Source organism: Leopardus geoffroyi, chromosome D3 (genome assembly GCF_018350155.1).
Source record: "Leopardus geoffroyi isolate Oge1 chromosome D3, O.geoffroyi_Oge1_pat1.0, whole genome shotgun sequence".
Classification (NCBI taxonomy): Eukaryota; Metazoa; Chordata; class Mammalia; order Carnivora; family Felidae; genus Leopardus; species Leopardus geoffroyi.
The window spans coordinates 70,202,399-70,221,426 of NC_059339.1; the positions used below are offsets into that span (position 1 = coordinate 70,202,399).

Here is a 19,028-nt window from a genome sequence, read left to right on the forward strand (position 1 = left end):
TCTCTCTTCTCTCGATTACTGAAAGGCTTTCCTAACTTGGTCTTTCTCTCACTTCTTTCTGTCTTTTGTCATCTGTACTGGTTCTTCTTGCTCTCTTCTATTAAGTGGGGATACATTCATAGTTCTTTTCTCTTTGAGTCATGTAAGCCATGACCTTCAGGCATGTGACTCCTGAACTTACCTCTAGTCCCACCTGTCTCTGAGGCCTGCATTTCTAACATCCCATCTAGACATTTTGTTGCTACTTCATATTTGTGTCCAAAACCACTCCTTCCCTTAGCAAGCTGCCTGTCTTCCCTTTAGCCAGCTTCTATTAATGGCAGCAACATTTACCCTCTGGCCAAAACTTAGCTTTTGCTCTTATCTTTGACTCTTCCCTCCTTCTCCATCAGCCCTCTATAGTGTCTGTCAGTCCTCAGACCCAGGTGGTACTACCACGTAAATGCCTCAGAGATACGTCTCCTCTTTTCCATTGCCACAGCCTTTCTGCACATCCTCATCTTTCTCCGGGAGGCTTCTAAACCTTCCTTCAGTTTCTCTCCTCTCCATTTCATCTCCACCTTATCTCTCTGCTACTCTTTTATTATTATTTTAAAATTTTTTTTTTTTTTTTTTAATTTTTGAGAGAGAGAAAGAGTACAAGGAGGGGAGGGGCAGAGAGAGAGGGAGACACAGAATCTGAAGCAGGCTCCAGGCTCCGAGCTGTCAGCATAGGGCCCAACATGGGACTCGAACCCACCAGCCCGGAGATCATAACCTGAGCCGAAGTTGGCCGCTTAACAGACTGAGCCACCCAGGCTCCCTCTGCTAATCTTTTAAAAATGTGCCCTTCATCATGTCATTCTTTTGCTTGAAATCTCTCAGTAGTTTCCTGTTGTTTGGGGGTAAAGTTCAAACTCTTTATGATACTAGCCCTGCCCTACCTTTTAAATTGCTGGTACATAGAAGATACTAAAAATTAATGCCTTTCCCTAGTCAAAGTTGACATATCTAAAACTAAACGTTTCATCTTCCCGGAAATTGCCACCTCCTCCCCGTCTCCTCACTTCCCTACCTTGGACAATAAATAGTACCTTCGTAGTCATCCAGGTTGCTTTGGCATTTTAATGGCGTTTCCCTGACTTCCCAGGTGGCCCTTATCAAGTTCTTTTTGCTCATTCTAATGTCTTAAAATTGTCCCTTTAACTTCCCGTGGTTTTTCCTTCAGATTCTCTTGTCCTTATACCATAGTAGCCTCCTGGCTGCTTCCTGCTTCTCCACACACCAGTGTGTGTTACACGTCACTGGCAGGTCTGTCCTTCCTAACGGGTCTTCCCTTCCCTGCAGCCTTCAGTGATTTTACCTTGGATACACAACAGAGTCCCATTCTCTGATTGTGCATTTAGGATTCTCCCTTATCTGGCCCCAGCCTACCTTAACCAACTTCTCCTTATTCTTTCATATAAACCCTGAAATATATAGCCTGATTGTTGACAATTCAGGTTCACCAAAACACACCTTGTTTTTCTTCCTGCTTCTTTACTTTTTGTTCTTTCAGGGCCCAAATGAAGTCTCCTCGCCTCTTCAAGCCTTCCCTTACCCCACCTCACCAAGATGATTGATGTCTTTTTTTTTTTGAATGCCAGTGAACTCGTACAGAAATTATTTTTTAATTTCTTATTTAATATAAACTCTTCCTTAATATACTCTCCTGTGTTGCTGTTTAACTGCTAGTACAGTGAGAATATACATGTCAAATAGATACTTTATGAGACTCAGAGGTAAAATCCCTTTCTTTTTAGGAAGTTATTTCATGCTTGTATGTGCTTGGTAACACTTGGATATAGTTTATGCCAGTGACTATCCCATAGGTCCACCTCATAAATTTTTCTGAATGAGTAGTAGATTTCTACATTTCGACTCCAGTTTTTCACAGGCTCTCTGAAAATTGCCAGGTGCCCATTTAAGGGATACATTATTTTTAAATGGGATGATAAAGACTATTAGAAAAGCTATCTAATGGTGGTATTTTCAACACAGTCATTATGGGTTTCGCTGTTTTTAGATATGGACAGAACACACTTATTCAGTTTGAAGACTTTGGAAATCATAATGCATTCAGATTCTTGAGAAAATATCGAGAAAAGTATTGCACCTTCAATGATGATATTCAAGGTAAAGCAAAAAGAAAACCTTAGGTTTTTGACCCCCTACTTTCTTTAAAGGTTTTTAACATGCCCTTTTTTTATTCTAAGAAATCTTTCTTTTCCACACAGGGACGGCTGCAGTAGCTTTAGCAGGTCTTCTCGCAGCACAAAAAGTTATTGGGAAGTCGTTCTCAGAACACAAAATCTTATTTCTTGGAGCAGGAGAGGTAGGTTTTTGTAAGCTTTTAGAGTTTAAAATCGACATCACCCTTTAGAATTGGCAAATGGGGCATAATGAACTTTTCATTTTGTTGCGATCTTGTGTGAATTGAAGATCTCTATTATAAAGTAGATCATTTAAAATATGATTAGAGAGAATATTATAGCAAATCAGCTTTTGTGTGGTTTATTAGAGAAGAATAAACCAAATATTCCTCATAACACATAATCCTCATATATAAAGTAACTTAAGCATTGTGCCTTACCCTCGTCTTTAATTTTAAAATTTATATTTTGTTGGACAGGCTGCTCTTGGAATTGCAAATCTCATCGTTATGGCCATGGTAGAAAATGGCCTCTCAGAAGAAGAGGCACAAAAGAAAATTTGGATGGTTGACAAGTTTGGTTTATTATTTAAGGTAAGGTAATTAAATCTTGGAGAAGCAAAAGAATGTTGTTACAATGGTGTTTTTAGTTTGATTTTTAAAATATTACCAATTCTTAAAATACTGTATTGTACTGAACTGTCCAGATTGTACCAATTGGGGACCTTCCAGTATATTCTCAACAGAAATCCTCCCATGTTTTTTTGTTTTTAAGTTTATTTATTTTGAGAGAGGGAAAGAGAGTGCATGCTCGTGAGTGGGGGGAGTACAGAGAGAGAGAAAGAGGGAGAGAATCCCAAGCAGGCTCTATGCTGTCAGCGTGGACCCCAACGTGGGGCTTGATCCCAGGAACTGTGAGATTGTGACCTAATCTGAAATCAAGATTTGGATGTTTGACTGAGCCACCCAGGTGCCTCCAGTCTACTTTTTGACTTTTATAAAGACTCTTGCTTTTTATTTAAATCATAATCTCCATGTTGGCACGGACATTTTCTTTCTTGCTTTGTTCTCTGAGTCTTAAGAAAGCAAGTAGCCATACAAATAAGATTGTACTTGACCTTTCTAAAACTAGGCTTTATATGGGAACTCAGAAGTTTCTAATTAAATTGTTAGCAGGACATCTGACATTTGAGCAGAAATTCTTTAACCATTTGGAGATCATAATCCCTTGTAGTAGTCTAACAGATGTCCACGGACGTTTTCTTGAAGCCAGTTCATGGATAATAAGAAGCTTCTATCCCAGATTAATTTAGTATCCTTTGGACCTGCCTGCCTTCCTAGCATTGATTGCCATTTTTAGTAGCTTAAGAAATGCCTTGTATCTTATACTGTGTAACACATTATAATGTAGGTAAACTGTTTCATAGTTGAACCTGTCCAGTACACAATGCTATTGTATTTTTGTTATATATAATGACATACCTCAGTTACTTGAAATACATATCTTTGGAGCAAGTTTATTTCCGTGTGCTTTGTTTCAGTTCTGAAATCTTGCCTTCTTAATTAGTGCTCACAACTATTCGTACAAAAAATAAAATGAAGAAGTGTATGAATGAAAAGTTTTGAGTGCTTAAATTATACATAATTTTAAATAGTAGTTTAAAATGCAGCAGACGTTGTGGTAAGACTCTACAGGTATTATGTCATTTAATCTTCTCAAAAATTCTGTGAAATTTTACAGATGAGGAAACTGCGGTTTGAAAGGGCAGGTGACTTTTCCAAGGTCATCAATTTAAGTTGTGTGTAAGAGTCGCATCCGAGCAGCCTGTGAGGCCTGTGCTCTTAACCATTGGACTGTGCTGCCTCCCGAGTGAGCTATAGCCACCGTATTTGCTTATATATCAAATACAAGGATTATAAACCTTGTGCTTTTAGAAAGCTGTTGGCAGAATACATATTTTTACTGGTACCCAGTTTGATGCTTCTTTTTGTGGTGTTGGTTTTCACAGATGTTTTGTGATTCTTTTTAATAAACAAGTCAGCTCAACAACGAATATGGTATTGGTTAGCACCAGTGAGAATCCCTCTATATCCACAAGTTCAAAGTCTATTTTTCTTTCAGGGTGTGTGGATAGCTTGACCTATGTGTAAAACACATAGGTGTCCAGTCTCTCTTGGTGACCCAAACACTGCCCTCCTTATTGAGACTTTGAGAGTTTCCTGTTGAACCCCCATAGTGGAGAGCGAGCACAGGAAGCCACTGTTCTGAAAACCTGAATCTGTTGAGGCTAGATGTCAGTCCTTTAATTAACTTCCCAGCCAACCGATGGCGGTGTGTTGCTTTTCCCAAACCTTGCTAGTTCTTCTCTGGGGCTATTCTGGAATTCTGATGCAAAGTTTCACCTCTGCGGCAGGGTCTTCTCTTTTGCCAAAATAAAGGTATGGATTTCTCAGCCTGGTTGGTTTTTGCGTTCTATGTGTTTTTGCCTGCTTTCGATACTGAGAAATTCTTCAATGTTCTGGTTTGTCAGTGGTACCTCTGGTGGCCTTGTAATACTACTAAGGATTTCATTGTTCTAGTTTTTGGCCTGGGATTCGTGGAGGAAAGCATGTTCTTAATTCAGCCGTCCTGAGCCAGAATTCCCTGTTCCTCTTGCTTCAGAACTCTTGTTAGTACAACTAGTCCATGATGTCTAGATTCCTAAAAGCTCTGAATCCCCAAAGTTTTTTCTGAAATTGGTAACAGATCTGACTGACTTGAACTTACCTGGTAGCAAAACCAGAGGCGGTATTGGTAGTACTATTCATAAGTGTTGTTCACTTTGGGGTGTCCACGGTGGGAAGATTTGTAATATTTGCTATATTACCATAATACGTTTCTAAAATGTGAAAAATGCTGAATTCCAAAATGCGTCTAACCCGGATAGGGTATTATAAGCCTTTGTGCCATATTGGATTTAGAAGCACTTAACAAAGTAAATGAGTTTTTGAGAGGGACTAGAAAGTTTCTGATTATGACAAGATTGGATTTATGTTTTATATGTGGGTTTTGTGGACACTGCAAAGATAGAATTGCAAGATAGAGGTTGAAGAGGAAAGTAAATGAGAATGAAAAGACATTCATATTATAGAAACAATATGTGACTCATAATGATGTCTTTTCGATTAATTCTCGGTAAGCATTTACTAAAAAATACTGTATTTTTCCCAAAAATTCAGGGACGAAAAGCTAAAATCGAGAGTCATCAGGAGCCCTTTGCTCACTCAGCCCCAGAGCATATACCTGATACTTTTGAAGATGCAGTAAACATACTCAAGCCTTCAGCTATAATTGGTAAGTGGAGTTGTTGACAAATCATTGTATCACTTAACTCTATGTTGCTGGTCTTAACTATCACGCAAGAGCACTAAAAATGAAATGACCCATTTTATTTAGCTTTCAGCATATAATGTTTTTTTTTCTGTGGTAGCCTTTTGGTCATAGTGTGTAAAGTTCAGTTAACAGATGTTGCTTGTACTTTTAAGTGCTCGAAGCTGTGCGATTTATCATGCTTTGCTTTTAGAGTTGGTGTGACTGACCGCTGCACTCAAAACCTGAAAAAAGACCAAGGTCACCTGACAGACTGAACCAAGAAAGTCCTATGCAGAGTCAAAGCTTTGCATTGGCAACAAAGCAGAAAGCTTTGGTACGTTTTGAAAGTCAGGCATTGCATAGCTGACATCAGACTATGCCGGAATGGCACTGAGTTCATAGCAGAAAATGTAAAAGTCTTTTTTTTTTTTTTAAGTTTATTTATTTATTTTGAGAGAGAGACAGAGAGAGAAAACACGAGGGGTTGGGGCAGAGAGAGAGAGAGAGAGATTGGCAGTATGCCAAGCAGGCTCCACACCATCTGTGCAGAGCCTGACTTGGGGCTCAAACTCATGAACTGTGAGATCATGGCCTGAGCCAAGATCAAGAGTCGGATGCTTAACTGACTGAACCACCCAGGTGCCCCGAAAATGTAAAAGTTTTTAAAAGAGGAGCAATTTCATTTCGTATACAGCTGTAAGATTTGAATCTATAATTCTTAAATAATTTTATCACTTTCTTGAAGAGGCCCTGTAGAATTTTAAATAGTAAACCAGTCACAAACAGTAAGTTTCTATGGCCATTAGCTTCTTCATTGATTAGAACTCATAATTGTTTTAGAGCAAGAGGACATCTTGAAGATCATCCAACTTCTCTCAAAACCCTATATGGAAACCTAAGAATCTGTCCATTCAGTCTATCTCTGGAGGGTCAAGAAAACAAAAATTTTAAAGGTTTAATTATTTTAGAACTCACGGACTCCTAAAAATATGTTCACACACCTCCACATGGAGAAACACTGAATATAAATTCCTATTGTACATAGGAAAAACAAGCACGGAGATGTTAAACAACCTGCCCAAGATTTGTGAATATTTCATATATCCAGGAGTGACAGAGCAGGTGCTAAAACTTTGGTCTCCAGATCAGTATTTCTCTTTATTACATATCAGTTTATAAAACAGAATTGAAAATTAATTATTTTGACTGTTGAAGTCTCTTTACTGGATGGACTGGAAGAGTACTCAGCTGAGGCACTGCTTGGTCATCCCCAGTGTCCTGTCATGGGCCGGGTCCTCCTCTTAACACTGCGTACTTGTTGGCACCTGTTACAGGTTTTCTCATTTTCTCTTTACTTGTTTTTTTTCTCAATTATAAGCAGCGTTATACTCATTTTTATATCCCAGAGGCCTAATACAGTATAGGAGCTTAATAAAAAGGCCATTAAATTCCATCAGGAAAATAGATTGTTTTAGTCAAGATGATTTGGTATCCCTTCTGAATTTCTGGTATTTTGTAATGAATACCGGAGTTTGAAAGTTTAACATTTGAGATGCAAGTTTTTATCTTTTTAAAATTCATTTGTGACTGCGGTAAAATACACATAATGTAAAATTTGCCATCATAACCATTTTTAAACGTACAGTTGGATATGTTAGGTGCATTCACGTTGCTGTGCAGCCAGGCTCCAGAACTCTGCGTCTTGCAAAACTGAAGCTCCATACCCGTTAAACAAATACTTGCCCCCAGCCCCTGGCAGTCACCGTTCTACTTTCTGTATTGATGAATTTGACTACTCTAGGTACCTCATGTAAGTGGAATCCTACAGCGTTTGCCCTTTTGTGACTGGCTTATTTTACTTAGCATAATGTCCTCAGGGTTCCTCCATGTTGTAGCAAGTTTTATCTTCTTAATTAGAGTTGGAGGTACTCTCATACTCTTCTTTTATTTCCTGCAATTCACTATTTTTGGGGCAAACTGAGTATTTCAGTGAAAGCTTTTAGAATTTTATTGTTGTTTTCAGATTCAAGATTTTGTTCCCATGGCATTTTCTCAGCTATACAAAATCTGTCTTTGTGATGGGAGTTTACCTGTGCTTTTGTTGTATTAAACCTATTGTAGAAATGATGTTGATAAGAATTGTTTTATTTTAACTATAATGAAATTGCTTCCCCCCCTCCCCCTTTATATGTCATAGGAGTTGCAGGAGCTGGCCGGCTTTTCACCCCTGATGTAATCAAAGCCATGGCTGATATCAACGAAAGGCCTGTAATATTTGCATTGAGCAATCCTACAGCAAAGGCTGAATGCACAGCTGAAGAAGCATATACACTTACAGAGGTACTGATGACAACTGCATGAATTGGTCTTGTCTATGATTTTCCCTCTAGTAGCCTGTTAGGTATACATTCTTGTGTAATTCTTTTCATGGTTACTCTAGAGATTCCAGTATGCACCCATGGATTTTCAAATTCTGATATTATTGCTTGTTTGAATTCTTGAAAGCAATTACCTTATATTTCCATTTTAATACCCTCATGTCTTGTGGGTCTTGTTGTGTGCTTTATTTATTATTTTTTTTAATGTTTATTTATTTATTTTGAGAGAGAGGGAGTAAGAGAATCCCAAGCAGGTTCAGAGCCCAACTGAATGCAGAGCCTGTTGCAGGGCTCAATCTCAAAATGGTGAGTACACAACCTGGGCCGATATTAAGAGTCAGATGCTTAACGAACTGAGCCATTCAGGGGCCCCATTGTTGTGCATTTTAACTCTCTCTATGTTTTAAACCCCAAAAGACATTATGATTCTAAACACAAAATACTCATTTCGATACATTTTGATATCTTCTGTTGCCATTTTGTCCTTCCTGTATGTGTGTGCTTTTATCTTGGATCATTTTCCTTCTACCAGAAGAACTTCCCTTGAGTGTGGGTCTGATGAATTCTCTTGATAATTGCTTTATTTTGCCTTCATTTTGAAGGATATTTTCACTGTGCATAGAAGTAAAAGTTGACAGGGACTTTATGTTAGCACTTTGAAGGTATTATTCTCTTGTTTTCTGATTTGTTTTCCTTTTGATATACCATTTTGTCTTGGGTTTTACCACATTGGGCATGGGTGTGTTTTTCTTTGTATTTATTCCCCCTGGGACTATGAGCTCTTTATCTTGATGCTGCCCTCTCTTGTGGTCTCTTTTGGCAGTATCTCTGTGATTTGGCTGCCTTCTCTCTCTCTTCTTGTGGGACTCCAGTTGTGTGATTGTCAGACCTTTTCACCATATCTCTTATATCTACTACGTTAGTTTATACACCATCCTGTCTGCATACTGTGTTTTAATCTGGTGATTTTCTTTGACTTTATCTTCCAGTTGGCATATTCTTTTTTTAGCTATGCTAATCTGTTGTTAGATTCTTAATTTTATTGTATTTTTCCTTTGTAGAATTTCTATTTGATTATTTTTCTAATTATTTAGTGACACAGACGTACAAAGATGTATTATAGAAATAGTCAATTCATAAATATATTCTGCTTTCTTGCCCTCACGTTTCATAAAACAATTCTTTTTACCCTCTTCAAACGCATCTTCACTGTCAGTGTTTGTCTTTATGAGGGCCATTGTTCTCAGTCATCTGACAGCTGTCGGGAACAAATTTTTACTTTCATCCAAATTGTTTAAGATTTAGTTCTTTTGAATTCTTTAACACTGCCACAGGGTTATATTCCCAGTTACAAGTATCTGCTCATATGATCCAAAGGGTCAAATTCTTGAGTGTTAAATCTGAGGATCCACTATACTTCAAAGAATAATCATTACACCATTGGTATAACGGTATAATACACATTTTTAGATCTAGAGAAAAGAAGACAATAGTGTTGTCTAAACGCTTCTTATTCTGCCCAGTGTTCAGGTGCCATGTCAGTTTGTCCATCCTACTGTGTGGAGATAGTTTAATTTTCTATAAATCTCCTTTTCTTTAATCCAAGTAGCTCATTAAACATGATCTACTTTAGTCATACCTCAAGTATTCCAAGATAGATTATCGTTGTTTGTTTTGGTTTGGTTTTTTGCCAAGGAGGAGTGGGGCAGGTAAGATTTGGCACAGGGAAATGATATTTAAAGGATTTACAAATTTACTTTCAGGTGCTCTTCAATTTCATGGGCATCTAATTCTCTCTTAGAAATAGTGAATATTCAGGGTGCCTGGGTGGCCCAGTCAGTTGAGCGTCTGATGTTGGCTCAGGTCATGATCTCACGGTTTGTGTGTTTGAGCCCTGCGTCAGAGTGCTGACAGCTCAGAGCCTGGAGCCTGCTTCAGATTCTGTGTCTCCCTTTCGCTCCCTGCCCCTTCTCCTCCCCACCCCCTCAAAAATAAACAAACATTTAAAAAATTTTTTTAAAGAAATACTGAATATGCTAGTAACATTGTATACCATTGTTGAGCATAGTACTAGAAGTGACACAACAAATTTGGAGATTTATTTTTCTTCAACAAGGCAACATGCCATATTTTTCTGGGGTAATAGTGTGGGTATACCATACACCTTTGTGTGAACTGCATAATTCGGGCATTATAGCAGAATGGAAAGACCATGGGCTTTAGAGTTATAAAAAAAAAAGTCTGGATTCAAATGTAACTGCTGCAGTTGTGATGTGTGACTTTTTACAAAGCACTTGGACATCTAAGCCATAGTTTTATGAGATTTTTTTTTTATATATCAGTGAGATGGAGATGATAATCCCAGATGGTTTCTTACACAGGCTATACTGAGTTAACTCATAGAAAGCACCTGGAACAGAGCCAAAAAACAGCAGATGGACAGTCAGTGGTCACAATTTAATTTTTGATGTGTTCCACTTCATTCACAGGTGTTTACAGCCATCTTTATTATTCAGGATAGCATTTGTTGGCCCATCTACATTTTAAAAGGAAAAAGAAGTGTCAGGATTTTTAGTTTATTAATGGGCAGTTTTCAACTTTACTTGAATGTGTGTGATGCATAAAACCTCATTCTAGGGGTGCCTGGGTGGCTGAGTCGGTTGAGTGTCTGACTCTCGATTTTGTCTCAGGTCATGATCCCAGAGTCGTGGGATCAAACCCCAATGTCGAGCCTGCTTCAGATTCCCTCTCTCCCTCTGCCCTCTCCCCTACTTGTGCTCTTTCTCTCTCTGCCTCTCTCTAACATTAAAAAAAAACACATCATTCTAATAAGAATTTTTTAAATATTTATTTATTTTGAGAGAGAGAGAGAGAGAGAGAGCAAGCATGAGGAGGGGCAGAGAGAAAGGGAAAGAGAAAGGCAGAGAGAAAGACAATCCCAAGCTTGACAATCCCAAGCAGCCTCTGCACTGTCATCACAGACCCCTATGCGGGGCGCGATCTCGTGAACTATGAGATCATGACCTGAACCAAAGTCAAGAGTCAGACGCTTAACCAGCTGAGCCACCCAGGCACCCATCTAATAAGAATTTTAGTGGAAGTATTATGTTATATAATAAATTATGTCTGTTCACAAAGAATATATTGGTCTGTTTTAGTACAGGATTTAACTTTGTTTTGATTCGTTGTTTTGATTCACCTCAATATTTTAGTCCAAATGAAGTTACAAATTGAAGTTGTTTCATTTCTTAACAGGGAAGGTGTTTGTTTGCCAGTGGCAGTCCATTTGAGCCAGTGAAACTCAATGACGGGCAAGTATTTACACCAGGCCAAGGAAACAATGTATATATTTTTCCAGGTAAATGCCACCGTTATTTATGTTAAAGATCAATAGTTAATTACATTAACTAGTTCTCCAAATTCCTTAGAACTTAAGAATAAAATGAACAATAGTGTTTACAGAATTTTGGTATGTTTGTACAGGTAAACTCAAGGAATTCAGCAAATCCAACTTGCTTTATTTATCCTATAAATGTATTCATATTGTTCATTAAATTTGTTTTTATTACAGAAATCATGTACTACATGGTATATAAAAATGCAGAAGGAACAGAATGTTTTAAAATTATTTAAGCCTCTTTGTCTCCCTTTGGTACCTCCTTTTTTTTTTTTTAAGTTTTTATCTAAATTGCACTTAACATGCAGTGTAATACTAGTTTCAGGTGTGCAATATAGTGATTGAACACTTCCATACAACACCGGGTACCCATCATGACATGTGCCCTCCCTAATCCCCATCACCTATTTAACCCATCCCTCTACTCACCTCCCTTCTGGTAACCATCAGTTTGTTCTCTATGGTTAAGAGTCTGTTTTTTGGTTTGCCTCTCTCTCTCTTTTTTCCCCTTTGCTCATTTGTTTTGTTTCTTGAATTCCACAGATGAGTGAAATCATATGGTGTTTGTCTTTCTCTAACTGACTTATTTTGCTTAGCATAATTCTAGTTCCATCCATGTTGTTGGCAAATGGCAAGATTTCATTTCTTTTTTATGGCTGAGTAATATTCCAGTGTGTGTGTGTGTGTGTGTGTGTGTGTGTGTATCACATCATCTTTATCCATTCATCAGTCAATAGGCAACTTATGGAATAGGAGAAGATATTTTCAAATGACATATCTGATAAAGGGTTAGAATCCAAAATATGTAAAGAATGTATAAAACCCAACACCTAAAAAACAACCCAATTTAAAAATGGACATGAATAGATACTTTTCAAAAGAAGATGGCCAATAGATACATGAAAAGATGCTCAACATCACTGATCATCAGGAAAAGACAAGTCAAAACCAGAATGAGATATCACCTCACACCTGTCAGAATGGCTAAAATCAACAACACAAGAAACAATAGATGTTGGTGAGAATATGGAGAAAAGGGAACCCCATTGCACTATTGGTAGGAATACAAACTGGTAGAGCCACTCTGGAAAGCACTGTGGAGGTTCCTCAAAAAGTAGAAAATAAAACTACCCTACGGTCCAGCAGTTGTACTACTAGTATTTACCCAAAGAATGCAAAAATACTAATTCAAAGGGATTCGTGCACCCCGGTGTTTATAACAGCATTATCAACAACAGCCAAATTATGGAAAGAGCCCATGTGTTCTCTTGGTGCCTCGTTATCATACTTCTCAGCTATAACCGCTGTCAGTGGTTTGCTTTGAGTTTTTCTGATGGTTACCATCATCACTGATACACTTCTCTTCCCTTATCTTGATTCCAGCTATAGACAGTATGTATGAACTTCCCAACTGTAAAATATAGTAGTGTCCACATACCTCCTAATACCTTGCTGCTTCTCTATACCTCTGAATTTGTATTACTATTTTTAGTTTTTAGAGTAGTTACCTTTATTTTTATAGAACATATTTAAAGACCTTTTGATAACAACTTAAGACTGTTTTTTTTTTAATTTTTTAATGTTTATCTTAGAGAGAGAGAGACAGGAGTGTGGGTGGGAGAGGGGCAGAGAGAGAAGGAGACAGAGAATCTGAAGCAGGCTCCAGGCTCTGAGCTGTCAGCACAGAGCCTGACGTGGGGCTTGAACTCAAGAATCACTAGATCATGACCTGAGTCAAAGTCGGACATTTAACTTTAACTGACTGAGCCACCCAGCCACCCCAAGACCGTTTTTATTAGTTGGCCACAGTTGAAAAATCTGGTACTTAGCTTTCTTATCTGTTCTTATTCCATCTCTCAATTTTGGTCAGTTAGTATTTCTACACTGTAGAGAGGGTTTTTGGACATTTACATTATGTTCTGTTGTTTTCTGTGCTTTGTCTATGGATTGATTCTAAAATTACATGATTATAGATCATTTATGTCTAAACAAGTATGATTTGAATACATAATTCTATATTAAAAAATGTTTGAAACTCAAAAGTCTTTCAGGTGTCAAGTATAGTGAATCTTTCTTTAATTTCCTGTTAGCTTTCTTCGTTTCTCCTAGATCGTGCTCCACAGTTGACTACTTCTTGTGCCCCATATTATTGTCCTCTCTCACACGCATGTGTCCTATTTCTGTCTTGGTCTCACTTTTTGGAATGCATTTTTGAGTAAGTGTTTTTATTGAGCATGGATGAAATGTTCCCGAGTTTTTACATATCTTAAAGTGTCTTTATTTTGTCTTCTCACTTGATAGTTTGGTTGGGTAGAGATTTGTAGACCGAAAGTCCATTCTCTCAGATCTTTGAAAATATTTCTCCTTTTAGTGGCCAGTGTTGCTGTTGAGAAATTTGATGTCATTAAGATTCTCATTTCTTCATGCAATACTAGCTTTTTCTTCCTAAAAATATTTAAAATTTTCTCTTTGGATTTCTGAAAGCTTACCAGGATGCATCCAGGTTTAGGCTTAATTTCCATTTATTATGCATGTATGTGTGTGGGCCAGTTCACTATATCTTTTCCAAAGGATTTTTTGTAACTTTTTGTTTCTTTCTCATTTTTCCCTTCCATTGTTGCTGTTTTCCTCTTACAGAACTTATGTTAGACCGGGGTCAAATCCCTCTATTGTTCTTGAGTTGTAAATTTTATTTCACATATTCACCTCTGCCTTTTTTATTCTGTAATTTGGGGGATTTCTGTGGCATTCATTCATTCATCTGTTTTTAGCACTTTTAGTGTATGTTTCAAGTCTTTTTTTGTGGGGCACCTGGCTGGCTCAATCAGTAGAGCATGCACCTCTTGATCTCAGGGTTGTGAGTCCAAGCCCCACATGGGGTGTGGAGCCTGCTTAAGATAAAATAACACAATAACAATATAAAATAAATTTTATATATAACCAAATATATAACAAAATAAAAATAACCAAATATAAATATAACAAAATAAAAATAACCAAAAAACCCCAAAATCTTTTTTATTATAAGAATTTTCAAACATACACAAAAGCAGAGGGAAGAACAAAGTTCCATGCTCCAGTCTCCCACACTTCAGCAGTTATCAACAGGTAACCATATATTCCCACCCGTGCCTTCCTCACTGGGTTATTTTAAAGCAAATCAGAGATGTTATGTAATTTTGTTCATAACTACTTCAGCATATATCTCTGAAAAAGTAATTTTTTAATTTAAATATCACCATAGTACTAGTATCATAACCACATGAAATTAACAGTGTTTAATATCACATGTCATCAGTTTAGTAGGTTCAAATACCTTTTTTATTCCCAATACCTTTTTCTTGTCCTAAAATCACTCTTTTTTTATTTTTTTATTTATTTATTTATTTATTTATTTTTATTTTTTTTTTCAACGTTTATTTATTTTTGGGACAGAGAGAGACAGAGCATGAATGGGGGAGGCGCAGAGAGAGAGGGAGACACAGAAGCGGAAACAGGCTCCAGGCTCTGAGCCATCAGCCCAGAGCCTGACGCGGGGCTCGAACTCACGGACCGCGAGATCATGACCTGGCTGAAGTCGGACGCTTAACCGACTGCGCCACCCAGGCGCCCCTCACTCTTTTTTTTAATATCCACTTTTATTTTTTTTTAAAGGTTGCAGTATCCCTTCAAATGTCTCCTAAGGGCTAAGATTCTTTTAAATATTTCTTCTTTTGTGCTGTTCATTTTCTATAAATTTCTGGTGATCCTTAGTTCATTCATTTTAATGAGAGACTATGTTTAGTAAAATAGGGATTTGATCTGAATTTCCCTTTTACGTGTGTCTTTCTCCTTGTGGGCCTCTCCCTGAAGAGCTGAGAGCAGGCTCTAAGATTTCATGACAGGTAGATTTTTAGTGTACATGGGCTGGCATCAAGCAAGCATGTTACAACTGTTGTCAAAGACTTTAAGCCTGTGAATATCCCAGCGCTTTTCCTCCTTTTCCTTCCATGTGGCAGTTTTATGTCTAGAGGTCTACCCTGCTTATCTCTGGAGACCTAGTATCTGTAGTAGAAACTCTCCCATCACCAGTGATCTCTTTCCTGAACTTGATAATTATCAAAATCAATCTGTTCTATCCAACAATATTTCTGTGGCATAAAAGCATAAGAACATGGAAAAGAATACCTTTCTGTTCATTTTAACAAAGTCATTTTCTGTATCTTATTTAACTAGTAAGGAATTTGGCAATTGATTATTTTATACAGCACTACAAAGTCCTAACTTTATTAATAACCATTATTAGCACTATAAATATAGATGTAAAAATAAATTGGTAGTGGTGGTAAAAATGGGCTTTAAAACAAGAAGACAAAAGTCTGTTTATAAAGCAAGTAAACATGTAAGGCTCCAATAATATTTGAATTACCTACTCCAGTAATTATAACTGGATGAAATAACAACAAAAATAAAACCTGAAAATAGTCAAAAGGCTAACAAAATGTTGACTGTAATGTGGGGGATTTCTGTGGCATTCGTTCATTCAAAAGTGTTTTTTTTTTGTTTGTTTGTTTTTTTGTGGGGCACCTGGCTAGCTCAGTCAGTAGAACATGCAACTCTTCAACGTTTATTTATTTTTGGGACAGAGAGAGACAGAGCATGAACGGGGGAGGGGCAGAGAGAGAGGGAGACACAGAATCGGAAACAGGCTCCAGGCTCTGAGCCCGACGCGGGGCTCGAACTCACGGACCGCGAGATCGTGACCTGGCTGAAGTCGGACGCTTAACTGACTGCACCACCCAGGCGCCCCTAGAACATGCAACTCTTGATCTCAGGGGAATTCTGGGTCAAGATTAGGGAGAGAACTAGAGCTCAGAAAACCAGCATGTGAAGGAGTCTTACGCCGGAAGTGCTCTCTGATCAGCAAGAAGTGGCTGAGCAGTAAAGCAGTACTTTCCACAAGGGAAGACCAGTGTTAGCATCCGGCACCTGCCAAGGAAGGGATTCTAGTGAACCACTAGTGGACCGAAACCCTAAAGCTGTACCTTGGAATAGGGGTATATTTGCACTATCACATGGATGATCTAGAAAACCTCAGGCCTTTATTCTGGCCTACCGGCATCCACACGTGCCTGGCAGAAGCAAACAGAAATCTTCTGTGGAACAAGGTAACACCACCCTAGTCTTCAAGTTCCTTTCACAAATTTTGAAATACACTCCCAGTTAAAAATTCATGTAAAGAGATAAGACAGCACAAGGCAAAAGGAGCAGAAACAACAGGAAAACTCTGGAATTCTAGATATCAAACAGGTGCTCTGAAACAAATATGCTTAGTATTAGTTTATGGAGATAAAACCAAATTCGAAAAATACAGCCAAGTAACACTAAATTCTAGCATTGAAAAATAAATTTTAAGAACTCAGTGAATGAGGCTTATAGCAGATGAGAGCAAAGAGAATTAAATGGTAAGATGGGCCAGAAGAAATGATCCAGAGACCAAACAAAGAGGAAAATATAGAAAAACAGATGCATATCTTTAATTGATGTGGTTTATTGAAGCCCTAGAAGATGGGCATGAGAATGAATCAGAGGCAATATTGGTAGGCTTCATGGCTGAGAATTTCTTAGAACCTGATGAATGATGTCAATACACATATTCAGGATGCTCAGTGAAACCCATGTGGGATAAATAAAAAGAAGGCCACATCCGGGAACATCATTGTGAGGCTTTAGCAGACAACAACAAAGTGAAGACTGAATGCAGCCAGAGGAAAAAGATTTACTTGAAAGGAGCAACAATAATACATAGCTTGTCAGTTAAGTAGAGTTAAACTGTTATGAGGGACTTGCCTTGTGTCAGGAGGGTAAATTAGAGATTAACGTAGAATTTTCATATGGGTGCATGTTATAAATTTTAGGATAATCACTAGAAGACTAGAAAAACTTCCCAGCGATGGTGAGAGAACCTTTGAGGAGGAAATGAAATGATTTTTAAAAATCTGAGGGGAGCCTGGGTGGCTTAGTTGGTTAAGCATCCAACTTTGGCTCAGGTCATGATCTCGCAGTTCATGAGTTGGAGCTCCGCGTGGGGCTCTGTGCTGACAGCTCAGAGCCTGGAGCCTGCTTCGGATTCTGAGTCTCCCTCTCTCTCTGTTCCTCCTCCGCTTGCACTCTCCCTCTCAAAAATAAATAAAATATTAAAAAATAATTTTTTTTTAATCTGAAAGTCAAGAATAAAGAGGAAAAAAAGGAATGTGGAATCGAAAAGAAAAATATAAGAAGACTATAGATCTTGCCCCAGATATTTAAGTAACAACATTAACTGTAGATAGAACAAATGCTCTACTTTCTAAAATATATATATTATCTAGAGGCTGGGTTAAATAAGGAAGCTATTAACCACCTGATTTTCTTCTCATCCTTGGGTAATTAGATAACTGTGCTTCCCCACTCTGGTGAAGACTGTTGGGATACCTTTTGAATAGTGTAAAACTGAGAATTTCTAGACTGGAAGACGCCAGACACAGTTGAGGACAGAGGTGCGAGAAAGTAGAGTGATTAAAAGCCAAGCCACCGCAGTGATTCTCGGAGTGGGCAAACCCCATCCTCGCCTCAGAGCTGCCATCATTCTAGTGCCTAACGCTCATATGAGAAACACTCAAAGATTACTAATCAGCTGAGGAAAATCTCTTATATGAACAATGTATTTCATAAAAGAGACCAAATAAACAAGAAAAAAAAAAGCCTTTTAGAAAGAATCAGGGATTAGGTGGGGAGAAGGAAAGTTAAAAAACTATCAATGGAGACAAAAATATTATGTTCCAGAAACAAGACAGAATTTTATTTTTTTTCATTAGAAAACAAAAATGAGTGCTTGAAAATGAAAAGTTTGATAGCAGAAGGATTATAAGAAAAAGCTAAGGGGGCTCCTGGGTGGCTCAGTTGGTTAAGCGTTTGACTCTTGATTTCGGCTCAGGTCATGATCTTACAGTTCATGAGTTCAAGCCCCATTTTGGGCTCCGTGCTGATAGGACAGAACCAGCTCAGGATTCTGGGTCTCTGTCTCTCTCTGCCTCTCTCCCACTTGCTCTCAAAAATAAATAAACATTAAAAAAAAGAAAGAAAAAGCTGAGGAAGTCACTTAGAAATAGAGCAAAGAACAAGGGGTGGAAAATAAAAGAAGATAATTAGCAGACTAGTCCCAGAAGTACAGTATCAGAAAATAGAAATTTCAGAAAGACAACAGATAGATGGAGGGAAGAAAATTATGAAAAACTTCATGAACAGTTCCCCAAACTGAAAGATCCAAGTTTCTAGATAGGAAGGCCCTCCCACTGAGTGCCAAACGTGGTGTGTGAAAGTCATGAACCTCAAGGCACATCGCTGGGAAATTACAGGACATTCGGTATGAAAAAAGATCCTAATACTTCCAGAGATGCAGCTAAAAGATAATCACTGAAAAGGATCGAGAATCAAATTGGCACTGATTTCTCAATCAGCTCAATCTAGCTGGCAGCTAGACGGTGTTGGAATAATGCTTACAATTCTGATAGGATATTATTTCCAAACTAGAATTGCAAACCCAAAGAAACTATCAAATAAGTAGAAAGTAGTAGAAAAAAGGAGGGGGGAGGAGAGGGAGCATCTTCAGAAAACTACAGGAGAACATATCCTACCAAAAAGGGAAGTAACAAACAACTAGGAAGAAGTGGGATTTAGGAAGTGAACTCAGAAGCAAAGGGAGTCCCCATG

The 19,028-nt window shown here is 38.0% G+C and overlaps 1 protein-coding gene across 2 annotated transcripts in view; it reads left to right on the top strand.

Moving 5' to 3' along the window:
• The window catches only part of ME2 (malic enzyme 2), a 49,644-nt gene that overhangs the window by 22,930 nt on the left and 7,686 nt on the right, over positions 1-19,028 (top strand). For both annotated transcript variants that reach the window (XM_045457722.1, XM_045457721.1), the window contains 6 exons: positions 2,045-2,154; positions 2,256-2,353; positions 2,651-2,764; positions 5,390-5,504; positions 7,720-7,862; positions 11,156-11,258. In XM_045457722.1, coding sequence (XP_045313678.1) covers positions 2,045-2,154; positions 2,256-2,353; positions 2,651-2,764; positions 5,390-5,504; positions 7,720-7,862; positions 11,156-11,258 — 683 coding nt within the window. The remainder of the gene's footprint in view (positions 1-2,044; positions 2,155-2,255; positions 2,354-2,650; positions 2,765-5,389; positions 5,505-7,719; positions 7,863-11,155; positions 11,259-19,028) is intronic.